The following is a 17059-nucleotide window of genomic DNA, read 5'->3' as shown; positions in this document are numbered from 1 at the left end:
TGGAGCGATCATTTCGAAAGATCGCGTTTTGAAGACGGTCCCTTGCAAAGGGCAGAAATGGCATCGCCACCGCCCGTCAAAAGGTGCTGAAGAAAGGTGCGGGGCCGACCTTCAGGTTGTACAGGTACCACCATATAATCTCACTAAAACACTAGCAACACAATAAGCAGATAAGGGATTTTCCAGAATTATCCTAGTAAATGTGTCTAATAACATCTGAATCGCTCTTTCTAGTCCTTCACTCTCACTTTCGTCATCCACAAATCTTTCATCCTCGCTCAAATTAATGGGGAAATCGTCATTTTTTTGGTCTGAATCGCTCTCGCTCCTGGTGGCCATGATTGTAGACAATGTTCAGATGTGAGGAGCTCCACAACTCGGGAAGTCACACGCACATCGTCTGCTACTTCCGGTACATCGAGTCAAAATAATTGCCCAGGCCTGTTCTAGGCCTGTTCTAGAAAAAGACCAATTTGTTAATCATCTCAATCTCGGGACTCTCCCTTCAGACACCTTCTCCCCTTTAAAGGCCTACTGAAAGCCACTACCAGCGACCACGCAGTCTGATAGTTTATATATCAATGATGAAATATTAACATTGCAACACATGCCAATACGGCCGCTTTAGTTTACTAAATTGCAATTTTAAATTTCACGCGAAGTATCCTGTTGAAAACATCGCAGTATGGTGACGCTTATGATGAGGCATGGAATTGTAGCGGACATTTTGTTCGCATAATTACACAGTATTCTGGACATCTGTGTTGCTGAATCTTTTGCAATTTGTTCAATTAATAATGGAGACGTCAAAGAAGAAAGCTGTAGGTGGGAAGCGGTGTATTGCGGCTGCCTTTAGCAACAGAAACACAGCCGGTGTTTAATTGTTTATTGGGGCGGCATAGCTCGGTTGGTAGAGTGGCCGTGCCAGCAACTTGAGGGTTGCAGGTTCGATTCCCGCTTGTGCCATCCTAGTTACTGCCGTTGTGTCCTTGGGCAAGACACTTTACCCACCTGCTCCCAGTGCCACCCACACTGGTTTAAATGTAACTTAGATATTGGGTGTCACTATGTAAAGCGCTTTGAGTCACTTGAGAAAAGCGCTATATAAATATAATTCACTTCACTACATTCCCGAAAGATGAGAGTGAAGCTTTACTATGGAACAGAGCGGTCAAGTGAACATGGTTCTCTACCACATGTCAACCGGCAGTTTTTGGTGGGAAAATGGTGGTAATAAGTCGGCTCTTACCGTAGACATGAGCGGAGAGCTTGCGTCGTTCCTCCTGCAGCTGTCAAAGAGGCAGCTGCGGACTCTCTGGCCTCCTCCGACCGGCCGCCCCCAAACGTGGGCTGCTTCCACCGTGGAGGGAAAAAAAGCTCAGACCGGCCCGACCGGCTGCCTTCGCTTCGCCTCGTCGAGAAACATGGCTTCCCTCAGAGACACTGGCGGTCGCCAAACCCCCTCCGACTTTCAGGTACGACAATATAATCTCACTAAAACACTAGTAACACAATAAGCAGATAAGGGATTTTCCAGAATTATCCTAGGCTTCACGGTGGCAGAGGGGTTAGTGCGTCTGCCTCACAATACGAAGTTCCTGCAGTCCTGGGTTCAAATCCAGGCTCGGGATCTTTCTGTGTGGAGTTTGCATGTTCTCCCCGTGAATGCGTGGGTTCCCTCCGGGTACTCCGGCTTCCTCCCACCTCCAAAGACATGCACCTGGGGATAGGCCCCGCCCACCTCCAAAGATATGCACCTGGGGATAGGCCCCTCCCACTTCCAAAGACATGCACCTGGGGATAGGTTGATTGGCCCTAGTGTGTGAATGTGAGTGTGAATGTTATCCGTCTATCTGTGTTGGCCCTGCGATGAGGTGGCGACTTGTCCAGGGTGTACCCCGCCTTCCGCCCGATTGTAGCTGAGATAGGCGCCAGCGCCCCCCGCGACCCCTAAAGGGAATAAGCGGTAGAAAATGGATGGATGGATCCTAGTAAATGTGTGTAATAACATCTGAATCACTCTCACTGCCGTCTTTTTTTTTCTTCCTAGTCCTTCACTCTCACTTTCCTCATCCACAAATCTTTCATCGTCGCTCAAATTAATGGGGAAATCCTCGCTTTCTCGGTCCGAATCGCTCTCGCTGCTGGTGGCCATGATTGTAAACAATGTTCAGATGTGAGGAGCTCCACAACCCGTGATGTCACGCGCACATCGTCTGCTACTTCCGGTACAGGCAAGGCTTTTTTATTAGCGACCAAAAGTGGTGAACTTTATCGTGGATGTTCTCTACTAAATCCTTTCAGCAAAAATATGGCAATATGGCGAAATGATGAAGTATGACACATAGAATGGACCTGCTATCCCCGTTTAAATAAGAACATCTCATTTCAGTAGGACTTTAATGGCAGCGACACATTGCAACAAAAGCATTTTTACCACTGTGTTACATCACCTTTCCTTTTAACAACACTTAGTAAAGGTTTGGGAACTGAGGAGACACATTTTTTAAGCTTTTCAGGTGGAATTCTTTCCCATTCTTGCTTGATGTACAGCTTAAGTTGTGTTATTTTACACTTAATAATGCACCACACATTTTCAATGGGACACAGGTGTGGACTACAGGCAGGCCAGTCTAGTACCCGCACTCTTTTACTATGAAGCCACGCTGTTTTAACACGTGGCTTGGCATTGTCTTGCTGAAATAAGCAGGGGCGTCCGTGATAATGTTGCTTGGATGGCTCCAAAACCTGTATGTACCTTTCAGCATTAATGGTGCCTTCACAGATGTGTAAGTTACCCATGCCTTGGGCGCTAATGCACCCCCATACCATCACACATGCTGGCTTTTGAACTTTGCGCCTATAACAATCCGGATGGTTTTTTTCCTCTTTGTTCCGGAGGACACAAATGTCCACAGTTTCCAAAAACAATTTGAAATGTGGACTCGTCAAACCAGGGAACACTTTTTCCACTTTGCATCAGTCCATCTTAGATGAGCTGGGGCCCAGCGAAGCCGGCTGCATTTCCGGGTGTTGTTGATAAATGGCTTTGGCTTTGCATAGTAGAGTTTTAACTTGCACTTACAGATGTAGCAACCAGCTGTAGTTACTGACAGTGGTTTTCCGAAGCGTTCCTGAGCTCATGCGGTGATATCCTTTACACACCGATGCCGCTTTTTCGACGCAGTACCGCCTGAGGGGCGGAAGGTCCGTAATATCATGGCTTACGTGCAGTGATTTCTCCAGATTCTCTGAACCTTTTGATGATATTGCACTTACAGATGTAGCGACCAGCTGTAGTTACTGACAGTGGTTTTCTGAAGCGTTCCTGAGCTCATGCGGTGATATCCTTTACGCACCGATGCCGCTTTTTCGACGCAGTACCGCCTGAGGGATGGAAGGTCCGTAATATCATGGCTTACGTGCAGTGATTTCTCCAGATTCTCTGAACCTTTTGATGATATTACGGACTGTAGATGGTGAAATCCCTAAATTTGTTGTTGAAAAATGTTGTTCTTAAACAATTTGCTCAGGCATTTGTCGACAAAGTGGTGACCTGTCCTTCTTTGTGAATGAGTGAACATTTCACGGAAGCTGCTTTTATACCCAATCATGGCACCCACCTGTTCCCAATTAGCCCGTTCACCTGTGGGATGTTCCAAATAAGTGTTTAATGAGCAGTCCTCAACTTTCTCAGTCATTTTTGCCACTTGTGCCAACTTTTTTGGGAAACTCCAAAGGAGCTAATATTTTCCATCCATTTTCTACCGCTTATTCCCTTTCGGGGCCGCGGGGGGTGCTGGCGCCTATCTCAGCTACAATCGGGCGGAAGGCGGGGTACACCCTGGACAAGTCGCCACCCAATATTTGCCAAAAATAACAAAATTTACCAGTTCGAACGTTAAATATTTTGTCCTTGCAGTCTATTCAATTGAATATAAGTTGGAAATGATTAGTATTTTGTTTTTATTTACCATTTACTTCACCAGTTTTGGGGTTTGTACAAAAGTATTTGAAGAAAATTCACCACATTTTTCTCATAATATTAGGAGTATTTTCATAATAGTTGTAATTAAGTGTGAGTTATTTGTAAAAAAAAAAAAAAGACGGAAGAATTTGAATGTTTGAGAGTAAAAGGCTGAATAAGTTAGCAGAGGCTTTGTTCAAACAATAGAAAAAAATACATTTTGGAGTCATTTCATTGTGGTTGCCAGGAGGAGTTTTGAAGACGAAAGTGGAGACGAAAGAGCCCTGCGGTGAATTAGTGGAAAGAAGGAAAGATGGCAGAAGGAAGTCAAAGAGCATTCTGGAATGACGTTTGCAGGAGAGACGAGGCGAGAAAGAAGTCGGCCAGCGAGCAAACTGCGAGGCTGTGAGTGCTGCCCTCACCATGATGCCGCCTTTTAAGGCTCCACCCCTTGAAGGACGCACCAGGTGGGTTCCAGTCCGTGTGGAAACATGACAAAGTGGCCAAGTGGTCTCCTCATCACGTGTAGTGTTGTCCACAGAGGGCGGCGGGCGGCCGCTTCCCACACAGAGGAACCGTGTGGTCCAGGTTCTGTCCCTCCACGTCCATGTCCATCAGACTGGGTCGCGTGGCGTCGGCGCCGCTGTCCGCCGACCCCGGCGGGCTGTCGCAGCTGCTCCCCGGCGACGAGCTCAAGGTCCTGGAGAGGGAGCCCAGCTTCCACGGGTCGGCTCTCATGCGGGCCGGAGTGGGCCGGGGTCGGGCCACGAAGGCCAGGGTCTTGGGTCTCTCCAGGGGGCTGATGAGGCACAGAGGGGCCGGGACGGGCGGCGCGGGGGCCTTTCGGCGCTGCTGCGGGACCGGGAAGAGGGCAGACGGGTCCGGGAGACGAGGGACGTCCGGGGTGTCCAGCACACCTGGGGGGGGACCGGACTCAGGTGAGGATGGATCAGCAGTCATTTCAAGCATGACATCACCATATGAGTCGAAAAATTGTGTTAGATGTAAATATAAACAGAATACAAGGATTTGCAAATCCTTTTCAACCCATATTCAGTTGAATATGCTACAAAGACAACATATTTGATGTTCAAACTCATAAACTTCATTTTTTTTTGCTAATAATAATTAACTTAGAATTTCATGGCTGCAACATGTGCCAAAGTAGTTGGGAAAGGGCATGTTCACCACTGTGTTACATCACCTTTTCTTTGAACAACACTCAATAAACGTTTGGGAACTGAGGAAACTAATTGTTGAAGCTTTGAAAGTGGAATTCTTTCCCATTCTTGTTTTATGTAGAGCTTCAGTCCTTCAACAGTCCGGGGTCTCCGCTGTCGTATTTTACGCTTCATAATGCGCCACACATTTTCCATGGGAGACAGGTCTGGACTGCAGGCGGGCCAGGAAAGTACCCGCACTCTTTTTTTACGAAGCCACGCTGTTGTAACACATGCTGAATGTGGCTTGGCATTGTCTTACTGAAATAAGCAGGGGCGTCCATAAAAAAGATGGCGCTTAGATGGCAGCATATGTTGTTCCAAAAGCTGTATGTACCTTTCAGCATTAATGGTGCCTTCACAGATGTGTAAGTTACCCATGCCTTGGGCACTAATGCACCCCCATACCATCACACATGCTGGCTTTTCAACTTTGCGTCGATAACAGTCTGGATGGTTCGCTTACTCTTACTCTATGTCAAATGTTTCCAAAAACAATTTGAAATGTGGACTCGTCAGACCACAGAACACTTTTCCACTTTGCATCAGTCCATCTTAGATGATCTCGGGCCCAGAGAAGCCGGCGGCGTTTCTGGATGTTGTTGATAAATGGCTTTCGCCTTGCATAGTAGAGCTTTAACTTGCACTTACAGATGTAGCAACAAACTGTATTTAGTGACAGTGGTTTTCTGAAGTGTTCCTGAGCCCATGTGGTGATATCCTTTTAGAGATTGATGTCGGTTTTTGATACAGTTCCATCTGGTAGGAAGGTCACGGTCATTCAATGTTGGTTTCCAGCCATGCCGCTTACGTGGAGTGATTTCTCCAGATTCTCTGAACCTTTTGATGATATTATGGAGCGTAGATGTTGAAATCCCTCAATTTCTTGCAATTGCACTTTGAGAAACGTTGTTCTTAAACTGTTTGACTATTTGCTCACACAGTTGTGGACAAAGGGGTGTACCTCGCCCCATCCTTTCTTGTGAAAGACTGAGCATTTTTTGGGGAAGGTGTTTTTATAGCCAATCATGGCACCCACCTGTTCCCAATTAGCCTGCACACCTGTGGGATGTTCCAAATAAGTGTTTGATGAGCATTCCTCAGCTTTATCAGTATTTATTGCCACCTTTCCCGACTTCTTTGTCACGTGTTGCTGGCATCAAATTCTAAAGTTAATGATTATTTGCACACAAAAAATGTTTAGGAGTTTGAACATACCCTGTGATGAGATGGCGACTTGTCCAGGGTGTACCCCGCCTTCCGCCCGATTGTAGCTGAGATAGGCGCCAGCGACCCCGAAAGGGAATAAGCGGTAGAAAATTGATGGATGGATGGAGTTTGAACATCAAATATGTTGTCTTTGTAGCATATTCAACTGAATATGGCTTGAAAAGGATTTGCAAATCATTGTATTCTGTTTATATTTACATCTAACACAATTTCCCAACTCATATGGAAACGGGGTTAGTAAAAGCCAAGTAGAGTCAATAATGTAATTTACACAAAACGTTCTTTCAGGGCTGGACTTAATAAATATGTATGTTTATAAATAAAATGCACTAAAAACAAAATAGTTGATGTTTTTTATGTTAATTTCGGGATGAGCTATTAATTAATGTACAACAAAATTAGCATAAAATAATAGCATTGGGGCGGCATAGCTCGGTTGGTAGAGCGGCCGTGCCAGCAACTTGAGGGTTGCAGGTTCGATTCCCGCTTCCGCCATCCTAGTCCCTGCCGTTGTGTCCTTGGGCAAGACGCTTTACCCACCTGCTCCCAGTGCCACCCACACTGCTTTAAATGTAACTTAGATATTGGCTTTCACTATGTAAAGCGCTTTGAGTCACTAGAGAAAAGCGCTATATAAATATAATTCACTTCATTAATTGAATATTTTAAAAATGACTAATCTTACCTTTGTTAGTCCTGACGCCGGCTGGCCCGGGCGGGGGGGGCATGGGCATGCTGCCGTCAGACGGGGTCCTGCGGTGGCCCAGAGTCTGCGCCCTGGGCCGTAAGGCACCGTCGGACGGCGTGCGGCGGTGGCCCCTTTTCACCGCCATGGCGACGGAGACGTGCGTGGGCGTGAGCGACTGGTTGGGCTCCTTCTTGAAACTCTCTGTCCGTAAGTCCAACAGCGGGTTGAGGCAGGGGGCCGCCGGGGCCGGGGTCAGGGCCAAGTCGTCCGGGTCGGAGGGGAGGAGGGACTTGGTGGAGTTGCAGTCGGAGAGCGAGGACAAGGACAGGAGCGTCACTGAGGGCGAAGGGTCCAAGCGGGCCAGGCCGGAGTCGGGGTGTCGCGAGAAGGACAAGGAGAGGTTCCGGCTGGGGGGAGACGTGCTGCGACAGAAACGTCCCGTTCGCTGGAAGAGACTTTCTTTCTTCTTCCTCTGCTCCTCTCTGAGGTCCTGCTCGTCTTGGAGCACCTGGAGGCCACGATGCCGCAGAAGAAGAAGAAGAAGAAGAAGAAGAAGAAGAAGGTCAGAACAAATAGCAGCTTTGACATGAAAATACAGGCTGGAGTTACACACAAAAATTGTAACATTGACAGAAAAAAACCAGCAAACAAACAAATTTCATTTAATTTCATTATTATTATTTTTTGTATTTTACTGTATTTAATTGTTTTGTATTTTTAATTAATTTTCAATCAATTAATGCATTTTTTGGGGGGGGGGAAGAGAAAAAAAGTGTCTGTTTTCTCAGTACCTGTATCATGATTTCCCTATCGAATAAATAAATACTATATATATATAAAAAAGAAACAGAAGACAAAAAGTTGCCTACAAAAAAAAAAATTGCTACATTTTTCCTTATCAATGTACTACTCTTTATTGTGTGGGCTAAATATTTCTATTACAGGTTTAAATAAAATAAAAATAAAAACAAAAGATGACAATTATTTTTTTTGTATTTTATTTTATTTTATTTTATTTTTTGATTGTAGCCAAGATAGGCACCAGCGACCCCAAAGGGAATAAGCGGTAGGAAATGGATGGATGGATTTTTAATTTATTTTTTAATTAATTTGGGTTTTTTGGGGGGGAGGAGGAGAAAAAGAAAATGTTTGTTTTCTCAGTACCTGTATTATGATTTCCCTATCAAATGGATAAATAAACATTATTATAAAAATAAAAAAAAAACAGATTACAAAAAGTTGCCTACAAAAAAAAAATTAAAAATCACTACATTTTTTTGCACGGATTTGTTAATTTTATCATATTTTGCCTGTAAAATCAAGAAATTTTTCCTTATCAATTTACTACTTTTTGGGCTAAATATTTCTATTTCTATTAGAGGTATAAATAAAAAAAACAGAAGACAAGTTAATTTCATTATTAATATTATTGTTGGTTTTTTTGGTATTTAATTTTTTTGTATTTTTAATAAATGTTTTAATTAATTAGTTTTTTTGGTGGGGAGGAGATAAAAGGTGTCTGTTTTCTCAGTACCTGTATTAGGATTTAAAAAACAGAAGACAAGACAAGTTAATTTCATTATTATTATTTTTTTGTATTTTATTTTATTTTTTGTATTTTTAATGAATTTTTTAATCAATTAATGAATTTTTTGGGGGGGGTGGGAAGAGAAAAAAAGGGTCTGTTTTCTCAGTACCTGTATCATGAGTTCCCTATCAAATAAATAAATGTTATATATATATAAAAAAGAAACAGAAGACAAAAAGTTGCCTACAAAAAAAAAAAAAAAAATCTTACATTTTTCCTTATCAATATGCTACTCTTTATTGTGTGGGCTAAATATTTCTATTAGAATATAGTTTTATTGTCATTATTGCAATGAACAGGTTCAAAGAACGACGAAATTGGAGCAGCTCCTCCTAAGGTGCATATACAATATGGTAGTATAAATAAATAAAAAAACAGAAGATGACAAGTTCATTTCATTATTATTATTTTTTTTTGTATTTTATTTTATTTTATTTTTTGATTGTAGCTGAGATAGGCACCAGCGCCCCCGTGACCCCAAAGGGAATAAGCGGTAGAAAATGGATGGATGGATTTTTAATTTTTTTTTTTAATTAATTTGGGGGGTTTTTTTGGGGGGTGGGGGGGGGAGAAAATGTCTGTTTTCTCAGTACCTGTATTATGATTTCCTTATCAAATGAATAAATAAACATTATTATTATTTTAAAAAAAAATTTAAAAAAAACATGACAAAAAGTTGCCTACAAAATAAAAATAAAAAATCCCTACATTTTTTTTGCACAGATTCATTAATTTTTTCATATTTTGCCTGTAAAATCAAGAAATGTTTCCTTATCAATTTACTACTTTTTGGGCTAAATATTTCTATTAGAGGTTTAAATAAAAAAACAGAAGACATGTTCATTTCAATATAATTATTATTGTTGTTGTAATTTATTTTTTAATTAATTAGTTATATTTTTTTTGGGGGGGGGGGAAAGTATTTGTATTGGTATTTCCCTATCAAACGAATAAATGAATAAATAGAATTATTTTAAAAGATAAAATAAAAACTGATGACAAAAAGATGCCTACAAAAAAAAAAATCCCTATATTTTTTGTTGCACGGATTCGTTAATTTTTATCATATTTTGCCTGTAAAACCGAGACCTTTTTCCTTGTCAATTTACTACTTTTTGTTGTGTGGGCTAAACATTTCTATTAGAAGTTTAATTAAAAAACAGAAGACAAGACAAGTTAATTTCATTATTATTATTTTTTTGTATTTTATTTTATTTTTTTGTATTTTTAATTGTTTTTAACCAATGAATTACTTTTTTTGGGGGGGGGGGGGGGGAAGAGAAAAAAAATGTCTGTTTTCTCAGTACCTGTATCATGATTTCCCTATCGAATAAATAAATATTATATATATAAAAAAGAAACAGAAGACAAAAAGTAGCCTACAAAAAAAAAAATCCTACATTTTTCCTTATCAATATACTACTCTTTATTGTGTGGGCTAAATATTTCTATTACAGGTTTAAAAAAAAAATTACAGAAGATGACAAGTTCATTTCATTATTATTATTATTTTTTGTATTTTTGTATTTTATTTTATTTTATTTTTTGATTGTAGCTGAGATAGGCACCAGCGACCCCAAAGGGAATAAGCGGTAGAAAATGGATGGATGGATTTTTTAATTTATTTTTTTATTAATTTGGGGTTTTTTAGGGGGGAGGAGAAAAAGAAAACGTCTGTTTTCTCAGTACCTGTATTAGAATTTCCCTATCAAATGGATAAATAAACATTATTATTAAAAAAAAAAAACAGATGACAAAAATTTGCCTACAAAAAAAATACAATGAAATCCCTACATTTTTTTTGCACAGATTCGTTAATTTTTTCATATTTTGCCTGTAAAATCAAAATGTTTCCTTATCAATTTACTACTTTTTGGGCTAAATATTTCTATTAGAGGTTTAAATAAAAAAACAGAAGACAAGTTAATTTCATTATTATTATTATTTATTTTTTGGGGTATTTTATTTTTAGTATTTTTTTATTTTTTTTTAATTAATTAGTTTTTTTTGGGGGGGTGGGGAGTAACTATATTAGGATTTCCCTATCAAACAAATTAATAAATAAATATAATTATTTAAAAAAACAAATAAAACTGATGACAAAAAGATGCCTACAAAAAAAAAATTCCTATATTTTTTGTTTCACAGATTCATTAATTTTTATCATATTTTGCCTGTAAAACCAAGACATTTTTCCTTGTCAATTTAATACTTTTTGTTGTGTGGGCTAAATATTTCTATTAGCGGTTTAATTAAAAAACAGAAGACAAGACAAATTCATTTCATTATTATTATTTTTTAGTATTTTATTTTATTTAGTTTTTTGTATTTCTAATTTATTTTTTAATTAATATGTTTTTTTAGGGGGAGAGGAGAAAAAAAAGTGTCTGTTTTCTCAGTACCTGTATTATGATTTCCCTATCGAATAAATAAATAAATATTATATATATATGAAAAAGAAACAGAAGACAAAAAGTTGCCTACAAAAAAAAAAAAAAAATCCTACATTTTTGCTTATCAATTTACTACTTTTTATTGTTTGGGCTAAATATTTCTATTACAGGTTTAAATAAAAAAAAACCCAGAAGATGACAAGTTCATTTCATTATTTTGTTTTGTATTTTATTGAATTTTTTGTTTTTTTTATTTATTTTTCAATTAATTAGTTTTTTTTGGGGGGGGGAGAAAAACAAAATGTCTGTTTTCTCAGTACCTATATTAGAATTTCCCTATCAAATGAATAAATTAACATTATTATTAAAAAAATAAATAAAAACAGATGACAAAAAGTTGCCTACAAAAAAAAAATACAAAATCCCTAAATTTTTTTTTGCACAGATTCGTTAATTTTATCATATTTTGCCTGTAAAATCAAAAACTTTTTCCCTATCAATGTACTACTTTTTGGGCTAAATATTTCTATTAGAGGTTTAAATAAAAACAGAAGACAAGTTAATTTCATTATTATTATTATTATTATATATATTTTTGGGTATTGTATTTTATTTTTTGTATTTTTAATTTATTTTTTTATTAATTCGTTTTTTTGGGGGGGGGCGGGGGGTCTGTTTTCTCAGTACCTGTATTAGGATTTCCCTGTCAAACAAATTATTTAAATAAATATAATTTTTTTTTTTTTAAAGATGTCCCCCCCAAAAAAATCCCATTTTTCTTTATCAATTTACTACTTTTTGGGGCTAAATATTTGTATGAGAGGTTTAAATAAAAAACAGAAGATAAGTTAATTTCATTATTATCATTATTATTATTATTTTTTGGTATTTTATTTTTTGTATTTTTCCTTTATTTTTTTATTAATTGGTTTTTTTGGGGGGGAGGAGAAAAAAGTGTCTGTTTTCTCAGTACCTGTATTAGGATTTCCCTATCAAACAAATAAATAAATATAACTATTTAAAGAAAAAAAAAAAGATGCCTACAAAAAAAATCCAATTTTTCCTTATCAATTTACTACTTTTTTGGCCTAAACATTTCTATGAGAGGTTTAAATAAAAAACAGAAGACAAGTTAATTTCATTATAATTTTTTTTTTGTATTTTATTTTATTTTATTTTGTTTTTTTGTAGTTGAAATGTATTTTTTAATTAATTTTTTTGGAGGGGGAGTGGAGAAAAAAAGTGTTTTCTAAGTACCTGTATTAGGATTTCCTTATCAAATTAATAAATAAATATTATTTTTTTCAAAACTGATGACAAAAAGTTGCCTACAAAAAACAAAATCAACTTAAAAAATGTGTCTCCTCAGTTCCCAAACCTTTACTGAGTGTTGTTAAAAGGAAAGGCCATGTAACACACTGGTAAAAATGCCTTTTGCTGCCATGAAATTCTAAGGTCATGATTATTTGCAAAAAAGTGTGAACATGAAATATCTTGTCTTTGCCGTCTATTCAATCGAATATACAGTAAGTTGAAAAATACTTGCAAACCATTGTATTCTCTTTTTATTTACCATTTACTGAAAGAAAGTTTTATTCTTTAAAACTGTCATTGCTGAAAAAAAATAATGTTCTTATGAATTATTTACCAGCCATTGCTTTCGGTCCCCTAGGGGAGGTTGCCCATATATGCGGTCCTCTCCAAGGTTTCTCATAGTCATCATTGTCACCGTCACTGACATCCCATTGGGTGTGAGTTTTTCCTTGCCCTTATTTGGGCTCTACCGAGGATGTCGTTGTGGTTTGTGCAGCCCTTTGAGACACTTGTGATTTAGGGCTATATAAATAAACACTGATTGATTGATTGATTTACACCAGGTGACAACTTCACTGCTTTTGGCTTCTGTGGATGATTTTAATGAGGTTTGACTCAAACTTTTCCATAGGAAGTTGCACAGAAATAAATAATAAACTATTTTAGCATTTAAAAAACACTATTGTGTTCACTGAAGAGATGACAAATGTCTTCCTGAGAGTTCCGCAGTTGTGAATAATAATTGCTTGGTTCTAACCTGCAGTTTCCCCAGCTGCAGCAGGTCTTGGCCCAGACCCACTGAGGCCAGCAGCGAGGCGCAGCCCAGCAGCAGCAAGTCGCTCTTCTTCCTCTGGCTGCAGCGCCTCAGAGACTCCTGCTGGTTGACACCCGTGGAACCTTGGGTGGAGCTGGCACTCGACGACCCCACCGTGGCCGAAGCCGCTCCGGACCCCGAGGCGCTCCACAGGGACCCCGAGTCCTCGGCGGCCCCGTTGCTGCTGGTCTCGGAGGGCTGCAGGGAACCCGGGGACTCCTGGAACTCGCAGCTCTCCTCTGAGACATGAAAGGAAGGAAGATTATTAGGGACCGAATGTCCCTTTGGGACAGAGGACCCTATTGTATTTATAAGGTTTTATTGTTATCAGGGTCCGCCAGGCCCATTGCAAAGAGTCCTTTGCAATTAGCCATGGGAGTCCTTTGCAATGGGCCAAGGACCCTATTGAAACTGGTGTGTTTTATTCTTTCTTTATTATTAGGGTCTTTGGCCCATTGCCAAAGGACTCCACAGTAATGCAGTTGTTGTATTGAAGTGAAAATATCAAACTTCCTGTTGATTTTTGCTAAAGTATGTTAATTATTCAAATGTAGGTCTAAGTGAGACCTACATAGTGTTTTTTGTTTCATGTCTCTCTGACATTCCTACCGGAAGTTACAAACAGTTTTGTCTGTGTTTTCTTCCTAGGAGCAGTTTGTCCGTGTTGTATTCCTAGGGGGCGGTAGAGCGCAATTTTGAGTTTTGAGGTTAGGTTTTTTTCATCAGATCGCAATTTTTGCCAGACCTGATGTGTGTGTCAAGTTTGGTGAGTTTAGAAGCATTTTAAGGTGGTCTAATAAGAGCTCAAAGAGGCAAAATTTAAATTTTTTAGGAGACTTTGCGCAGGGGTTCTTTGAAGGCGCGTAAAATCAAAACCTGAGAACTTATCAAAGCTCTGTTCAATACTTTTAATCAGAAGGGTTCAATCTCTCTCCTGTGCGAGTTTGAAGCCAAAACAACAAACGCACTCAGAGGAGATAATGTTTGAAGAAAGGTGACCAGTTTTTACAAAACTTTTGTTTTGAAGGGGGGATTACAAACTTCCTGTTGATTTTTGTTGGGGGTTGTCAATCCATGCAATGTAGGTCTAAGCGAGACCTACATAGAGGTTTTTGTTTCATGTCTCTCCGACATTCTTACCGGAAGTTACAAGCAGTTTTGTCTGTGTTTTCTTCCTAGGAGCAGTTTTTTCAGTGTTTTATTCAAAAATAGCGCTAGAGCGCAATTCTGAGTTTTGGGGTTTGGTTTTTTTCATTAGATCGCAATATTCGCCAGTCCTTATGTGTGCGCCAAGTTTGGTGACTTTTGAAGCATTTTAAAGGGGTCAAATTACAGCGCAAAGAGGCAAAAATTGCATTTTTTGCAAACATTTTATTTTGAAGGGGTTTTTGCCAACTTCCTGTAGATTTTTGCTGAAAGAAGTGAGTGTATGAAAATTGGGTCTAAGTCAAAGGACTCCACAGGAGTCCTTTGCCATGGGCCAAGGACACTATTGAAACTGCTGTGTTTTATTATTATTCCGCACCTACGCGCTGTAATTTGACCCCCTTAACATGCTCCAAAACTCACCAAATTTGACACACACGTCGGTATAGCAAACCTTCCCAACATATTAAGCAACAAATCCCCCAAAATGAAAATTGCGCTCTAGAGCCCCGTAGGAAAAAATTACAGACAAAACTGCATGTAACTTCTGTTAGGAATGTCATAGCGACATGAAACAAAAACTCCTATGTAGGTCTGACTTAGACCTACATAGGAGTTCAAGTTTGCAATTCCCCCTTCCACTACAAAAGTTTTGTAAAAACCGGTCACCTTTTTTCAAACATTATCTCCTCTGAGCGCGTTTGTTGTGTCGGCTTCAAACTACCACAGGAGAGAGATTGAACCCTTCTGATTAAAAGTTGATGAAAGAGTTTTTCTAACTTATATCTACCAGTAGACACGTTATGGAAGGTAAAAACTACAACATTTATAATGAATAATAGTGTATAGTTCTAACTTATATCTGTCAGTAGGCCCATTATGGAAGGAAACTGCTATATAATACAAAGTAGTGTGTTGTTCTAACTTATATCTAGGAAGCCCAGACTTCCTTCTCCTCAGCCACTTCCATATATACTCGGTCCCGTCCATCGCTGCTTGCAGCTTTAATTTTACTCTTATAATTTTATTCTCATTGTTGCTTTTTATTTTTATTCTTATCGTAGTGTTTTTCTCATTCATTTCCTTTTATACCCTCATTATTTACCTTTTAAATTCCATCTCAATTCTGTACATTGCTGCTGGGAAAAAAAACTGCTTGTAACTTCCGGTAGGAATGTCGTAAACAAAAACCTCTATGTAGGTCTCACTTAGACCTACATTGCATTCATTGACATCCTTCAGCAAAAATCAACAGGAAGTTGGCAATTACCCCTTCAAAACAAAAGTTTTGTAAAAACCCGTCACCTTTTTTTAAAAAATGATCTCCTCTAAGCACGTTTGTTGTGTCGGCTTCAAACTACCACAGGAGAGGAATTGAAAAGTTGACGAAAGAGATTTTCTAACTGCTCCAGTTTTGATTTTACGAGCCTTCAAAGAACTGCTGCGCTGCTGCCGTCTCAAGATGGCCGCTTAAAAGCAGGAAGCACCGGCGTGACCACACAATGCAGAGAAGGTAGGTACAGTGCGGGTAAAGATATGTTGACTTAGTGAAAGAAGGAGGCACCAGTATGAGCCCAGGATGCAGGGAAGGTAGGTAAAGTGCAGGTAAAGATATGTTGTCTGGGTGATGGCAGGAAGCACCAGCGTGTATTGGTGAAAGAAAGGAGCACCAGTGTGACCCCAGGATGCAGGGAAGGTAGGTAATGTGCAGGTAAAGATATGTTGAATGGGTAAAGGCAGGAAACACCAGCAAAAGTCGATCCCGTCCATCGCTGCTTGCAGCTTTAATTAGAAGTGAGACTGAGTTGAGTGTGAAATATGGAATATGAAATATGCCACTCACCCATTTCGCTGAGGCTGGAGAAGCCCACTGTCATGGGAGCGTGCTTGGGAGACTTGCCGAGGTTTGGGGCGCTGGACGACCACACCTTGCTGCCCTCGCTGAGTGACTTCAGTCTGAAAGTAGTTCAGAAAATAAGAAAAAATGACAGAAATGTGAAGAACATTTGCATGCAATATTTCAATGCCACAAAATAGTTTTTTTTTTTTTTTTAACCATGTGTTATTTTAAAATGTTTTTTTTCTGGTAATGTTAACGTAAATCTGTAAAATGTCAAAATGACACTAATTATAAGATCAAATAATGATAGATCATTAACATTAAACACAAAACATTTAATAAGTACAGTGCAGGGCAAAAGTTTGGACACCCCTACTCCTCATTCATTCTTTATTTTCATGACTATTTACATCAAAACTATGAATGAACACATGTGGAGTTATGTACTTAACAAAAAAAAAATCACTGAAAACATGTTTTATTTTCTAGTTTCTTCAAAATAGTCACCCTTTGCCCTGATTACTGTTTTGCACACTCTTGGTATTCTCTTCATGAGCTTCTATCAATTTTAATAATTGTCCATTGCAATGCATCTAAAATCGATGATTTACCCCACCAACTATTATGGTATACAGCTAGAACTATTATGGTCTACAGCTAGAACTATTATGGTACACAGCTAGAACTATTATGGTACACAGCTAGAACTATTATGGTACACATCTAGAACTATTATGGTATACAGCTAGAACTATTACGGTCTAGAGCTAAGAACTATTATAGTACACAGCTAGAACTATTATGGTATACAGCTAGAACTATTATGGTCTACAGCTAGAACTATTATGGTACACAGCCA

At 38.9% G+C, this 17059-nt stretch overlaps 1 protein-coding gene across 2 annotated transcripts in view; it reads right to left on the bottom strand.

The window, feature by feature from the left end:
• Window positions 1-225: 225 nt before the first annotated feature.
• map3k10 (mitogen-activated protein kinase kinase kinase 10) overlaps window positions 226-17059 on the bottom strand; it is a 107428-nt gene continuing 90594 nt past the window's right edge. For both annotated transcript variants that reach the window (XM_061878163.1, XM_061878165.1), the window contains 4 exons: window positions 16204-16316; window positions 13158-13453; window positions 7103-7613; window positions 226-4884 (listed from right to left, as the gene is read on the bottom strand). In XM_061878163.1, the coding sequence (XP_061734147.1) occupies window positions 4487-4884; window positions 7103-7613; window positions 13158-13453; window positions 16204-16316 (1318 nt within the window). In that variant the 3' untranslated portion in view covers window positions 226-4486. The remainder of the gene's footprint in view (window positions 4885-7102; window positions 7614-13157; window positions 13454-16203; window positions 16317-17059) is intronic.

This window comes from Nerophis ophidion, linkage group LG18, assembly GCF_033978795.1.
Source record: "Nerophis ophidion isolate RoL-2023_Sa linkage group LG18, RoL_Noph_v1.0, whole genome shotgun sequence".
Classification (NCBI taxonomy): Eukaryota; Metazoa; Chordata; class Actinopteri; order Syngnathiformes; family Syngnathidae; genus Nerophis; species Nerophis ophidion.
This window is presented reverse-complemented; position numbering and strand designations above follow the sequence as displayed.